This window comes from Sinocyclocheilus rhinocerous, unplaced genomic scaffold, assembly GCF_001515625.1.
Source record: "Sinocyclocheilus rhinocerous isolate Xijiao unplaced genomic scaffold, SAMN03320098_v1.1 scaffold807, whole genome shotgun sequence".
Lineage (NCBI taxonomy): Eukaryota > Metazoa > Chordata > Actinopteri > Cypriniformes > Cyprinidae > Sinocyclocheilus > Sinocyclocheilus rhinocerous.
Window position 1 is genome coordinate 677,521 of NW_015650326.1, and position 5,863 is coordinate 683,383.

Here is a 5,863-nt window from a genome sequence, read left to right on the forward strand (position 1 = left end):
TGCTATGAGAGACATGACCATTAAACATGCAAAGACATTGACCTTCCATTGTCATTTTTAGTGATAAGACAAAAATGTTAAGTAAAAAAATGGTATGGCTTGGACTTTTCATTTGGAATTTAATGTCTAAATTTTAAACTATTGTTTATTAAAATAAATCCCGGAAAAGATTGGAGAAAATGGTAAAAAGGTGTGCTGCATAAAATAACTGTAACATACAATAAGCAAAATATTACTCATATGAAGCAGCCTTCTTAAGGTATAAAGCAAGGGTGTCAAACTCAATTTCTGGAGGGCCGGAGCCCTGCAGAGTTTAGATTCAACCCTAATTAAACACCAACAAGTCCTTCAGGTTATTTGAAAACTACATGGTATGTGTGTTAGAGCAGGGTCGGAAAAAAACTCTGCAGGGCTCCGGCCCTACAGGAATTGAGTTTGACATCCCTGGTATAAAGGATCATTTGTTTTGATAAAACTAACAAAAAGGTTTCTTTGCATGGAACAGTGCAGTTTATCTAATCCTTTTTTTCATAAAATTTAGACTAGCTGGATCTTCTGTAACAATAATTCGTGACTCAACAATAGAAAGACCAGAAAACCTTTGTATATAGAAAAATCGCTTATTTCATTTAGTTTTTCCAAAACAATCAATATAACTTAACCTGTGATTTTATGCACTTAAAGCTTCATTATCAAAAAAAATTCCTTGTGTGTGCAAGCACACTTGGCAATAAAACTCTTTCTGATTCTGAATTTGATTCTGATATCAAAACATATCATATCTTTCCAAACTTTCACTGAAGCTCTTGAAGATAAAAGAAAAAAATATCAAAATATCCACTGAGCATTGTTTAATTGTGCTCCTAAATTGAGTAATTTTTAATCTGAAATGTGAAGGGTCAAGGCTACTGTTATCTTTATGATAAGAATGTTGGGGAAAGACCACTGGGTTCAGAATCACTGAACTGTTGAAAACAGTTCTTGCTCATCCAGTCCTGATGGTTAATGGTAAACAAACTTGGCTTGCTGTCCCGATGGAGGCACAAACCCGATGCTCGGCTAGTTCAACCCCCCGCCCCCCACTGGGAGATTAACCAAAAAAGAGGAGGAGATGGGTAGGTGGAGGGATGCCGGAAGAACTGACACTGGGAAGGTGCAACTGAGTGAATGATTAGGCTCCTCCCGAACCTACGTTTGGAACTTCATGTCAATTCATAAGCATTTTAGTTTGACAGCAAAAGGTGATATATACAGCATTTTTTTCTTCTTTTTAGACACCTCACAGGGTCTAAGAAAATCAGAGACACGTGCATGAATTTGACTTTGGTTTTCTATTTGCTAGATCAGCCATTGCTTGTGTAAAGAACCAAGCTAACATAAATTGTACAGTGTACGTGTTGATATCCGCCTTTATATATAATATAAATCGTATATTTGATTGTAGATATTTAAATATATGTAATGTATGTATGTAAACACCAAAACGCAATATTTAGAGTAAGTGGCGAATAGTGGATATAGCTGTAGCCTATAATGCATCTATTGACAGCATAAGGTTGCGCTGCTGAGGCGAGGCTCTCCAGGAAAAATCAAAACGCACAACACAAAGAAACTCAGCATCCTGAGGTAAAAATTCAAAATGGAAAGTTTTTATATTTAAAATACAGTTAGTTAGGCAACATCACACAACGTTTTCACCATTACGACTGTTTAATAGTTCTATAAACAGTTCAATAAGCAAATACAATAATATTAGGTCACTTACATTTTAGGCGGAACCAGCGCATATCACAGCAACCAGCCGATTCATTGCTGATTGATTCCGTGTTTTGAACGAATCGGTTGAGTCAAAGTTTCATTAGCCCATGCATATACATCTGATGAATCTGCCATTTGAACGAATCGTTTGAATGAGTGACTCAATGGCTCACTCATTAAACGCTCACTACTGGCACCTACTGGCGTTTTAATTTCGTTGAAAAGTATAATTTCCACCATCATTTCTTGTTTGTATGTTCAAAAATATTTAAATAAATAATCTCATAATATTATTTAATGCAGTTGTATTTTTTAGTGTAAATGATATATATATATATGTGTGTGTGTGTGTGTGTGTGTAAGCTCGATACCATAGAGCCCCCCACATAACAAATCCCAATTTAACCCCAAAGTTGAATAAATAAGTTTTCCATTGATGTATGGTTTTTTAGAATAGGACAATATTTGGCCGAGATACAACTATTTGAAAATCTGGAATCTGAGGGTGCAAAAAAAATCAAAATATTAAGAAAAATCGCCTTTAAAGTTGTCCAGATGAAGTCCTTAACAATGCATATTACTAATCAAAAATTAAGTTTTGATATATTTACGGTAGGAAATTTACAAAATATCTTAATGGAACATGATCTTTACTTAATATCCTAATGATTTTTGGCATAAAAGAAAAATCTATAATTTTGACCCATACAATGTATTTTTGGCTATTGCTACAAATATACCCCAGCGACTTAAGACTGGTTTTGTGCTCCAGGGTCACATATATACTGTATATATTGTAATAGTAATACATACTATAGTAGAAGAAACCTTAGTAGTGAAGTATAAACAGCATTGTTGGCATAACTATTAAACTGCGATAAACGAAACAAAGCTTTTACATGGGCTCAGGTAAGAAATTATTAGGTCGTTCAGCACTAATGCTCAGGTCATGAGCTTGATGTCGCTGAACCGCCTTCAACTCTATAGCTCCCTCCTGACTTGACATGACTGGTGAACTGTTGGGTTCCTCAAGCAGATACTCCCTTGGAGTTTTGCAGGCATTTCTGAGTCGTCTCCAGACTTTTTTGTTTAAAATGATGAACAAAACAGGATTGATGAAAACATGCATGAAAGCAATACATTCTGTCACATGAATAGCAAAGTCAAAGTGTATGTTAATGGTACAAGCATAAAAAATGTGGAGGTCTTGCAAAGCATGCAGGAAAATGACAACACTGTAGGGGAACCAGAGGAGAAAAAACATGACGGTGAATCCAGTTTCATGTCTAAACACCTTGAACGCGCTCCTCACCTCAGCAACACATGGTAGTCTGATTGAACAAAATAGGAGCACTAGGAACGGTACGACAAACCCAAGTATGTTCATCTGAAATCTCGTGTAGATCTTCCAACCGAATTTATCGTCGAAGTGATAAGTGCAAATGTACTCTTCGTGGAACTTTTGAGTCTCAACAAAGCTGACATGGGCAGCTGCAGCCAAAACTGAGAAAAGCCACACCAAAATGCACATAACAGTATTCCTCTTTGGACTGTTGAAGATGCTGGTGGTAGAAACAACACATGCGATGTCCATAAATCTCTGCAAGCTCTGACTAGCAACAAACAGGTTGCTGCTATACAAACTCACCATGTAAACCAATGAGATTGCCTTACAGCTTTGATCACCAAAGATCCACTCGCTGCTGGCATACACTGCCCAGAAGGGAAGGCTCAGTGTGAAAAGAATATCCGATATGACCATGTGCAGAGGCAACACCTTCCTCAGAGTTTTGTATTTGATGAACAATGTCAGAAGGGTAAAATTAGCAATAATGCTCAATGCACAGGTAATGGAATAGAACACAGGTAGAAACACATGGCTGAATTCCTTTACATGTGTCTTCTTGCAGAGCTCAAATTCCTCAAGTCCTTCTGAATTATAATAGTCCTCATAGCTGTTGTCCTCTGGGTTTAATACATCCATGGTTTCGAATCAGCTCCGAGTCTTTGTTGCGAATTTTTGTTACTGAGATAGTTCCCTTTTACATAAGAATGTACTTCCACATCAGCCCGACACTCAAGGACACTTGCCCTTAAGCTTTTTTCATTTCATTCTTCTGGAAAATCGCAGTTTCCAGGAAACAAAAAAAACAAAGCATGGAAAAAATTAGTATGCAGTGAAAACCGCCTGAACTTCTGATTCTAGTGCAATGAATCAGAGAAGTCTGCTGTGCAAAAGCACTTTTTTTTTAGGGTAGACCTTTATCAACAATAAGCGAGGAAACATGCTTCACTGAGTGTTGGAAGGAGCAGGAAAAGAACATATTACTCTCTCTCTCTCACACACACACACACACACACACACACACACTCACACACACACTCACACACACACTTTAAGTGCAGTAGTTATTTTGTTTTTCTGGTGTGTTTAGCAACTCCAAATACATACTTAAAATGAGAGAAATAACTTGTTTCCCTCCAATTGGCCTTTTACCAATAAAATAGTGTGCGTGGCATCATCCTTAAAGAAAACACATTTTAGGATTATTGTAATGAATGAATGAATTAATGAATTAGATTTAACATAATTTTACATAACATTATATTACACATTAATAATTTCCATGTTAACATGTCTGTGATTTTTATTTATCATAGTTTCTTACCATTGAACCAATATAGAACTGCAACTATATTGTATATTATTCAATTGTAACCTATATGCATAAAATTTTTTACTTTTTTTTTTTGTTTGCGTTAGGCAAACTATTTAGATAAATTGTAAAAAAAAAAAAAATACAAAAAAAAACACTGGCTTAACATTTTAGGTTTAGTTAACTTTAAATGTGAAGTTGTACTAAGTGACAGTTTGGATATTTGAGCTGACTAAACTGTAAACTTTAAGGCAGCACGAACAATTAAGTTGAAACAATTTTTTTGACCATTTTTACAGTGAAGGCATTTTGTTTACAGTGAAGAATCAGGTGCAAATATAAACCATTTTAGTTTTATGTTTAACTTTTATTAGACTGCAGATTGAAAGAAATTAGTGTATGGTAATAGGCCTATTATTTGTAAAATGCAAGAAATTAATGCTTATTCTGAATGTGTACACAATCCTTTTTGATACTGTAACAAACAAGCAGGCAGGGAGAAAAAGTAAGGCATACAGATGATAGTGGCTCTAAACAGGGGCACCACTGTGGTTTTTGGCCCCCCTGAACAACATATTGACTCGGGCCCCTCTTGGTAGAAATTATGTTCTGGGGGGTTGTTTGCACAGGCCCCCTCTCTGTTCAGGGCCCTTGGAATTGCCCAAAAACTTCCCTCCTTTTACAGCGCTCCTGGCTCTAAATACAAGAGGTTTATTAAATAAAAAAGCCAAACAAGAAACTAGGAAACAGGGAACTCAAATTAAATAAAAACACAACATGACAAGAATAAAGGGACCTCAGAAGGAAACGGAAATACAGGAGACATCCACAGCAGTGGTTACATCGGTGAGCGTGATTTGACCGAGCACAACATGTTCCTGGATCAACATCCTTGTTGATCCTGGAACATCATTCCAATCAACCAATCAGAATTGAGAGATAACTTTTCAGGAAATGTCAGTTTTAGGCTTCCAATCTGGATTAGGTGCTTTTACACCCTTGTTAATCAGCTATCATTTCACACTGATTTTAGGAATAAATTATGGGTAGGGTTAGGTTTAGGGGTAGGGATTGGGTTAAGCCTGTATTTTTGGACAGTAATGTTGATCCAGGATCAACAAAAGATGTTGATCCAGGAACATGTCTTACTTGGCAAAATCACGGCGACCGGTTACATCCACAACATCTGACCAGAAAACCACTGAAGGTTGTGGGGGACCAAAAAAATGTCCGCACAAGGTCAAAATGTATTACTATACTTGTGGGTCCCATAATGTAGGCAATACCAGGTGCACACACATCTTGAAACTATAGAGTGTGTGGTGGCTGCTTCATCCAATAGGGGCAGTTGTGGCCTAATGGTTAGAGAGTCTGACTTGTAACCCAAAGGCCATGAGTATCGGTACTGGCAGGGATTGCGCTCTCTTCCATCCTCAATACCACGACTG

The 5,863-nt window shown here is 36.9% G+C and overlaps 1 protein-coding gene across 1 annotated transcript; it reads right to left on the bottom strand.

Moving 5' to 3' along the window:
• Positions 1–2,591: 2,591 nt before the first annotated feature.
• Positions 2,592–3,742, bottom strand: LOC107711692 (atypical chemokine receptor 2-like). Its single transcript, XM_016516710.1, has one exon. The coding sequence runs from the start codon at positions 3,740–3,742 to the stop codon at positions 2,654–2,656; it is 1,089 nt and encodes a 362-aa protein (XP_016372196.1). The 3' UTR covers positions 2,592–2,653.
• Positions 3,743–5,863: the final 2,121 nt, after the last annotated feature.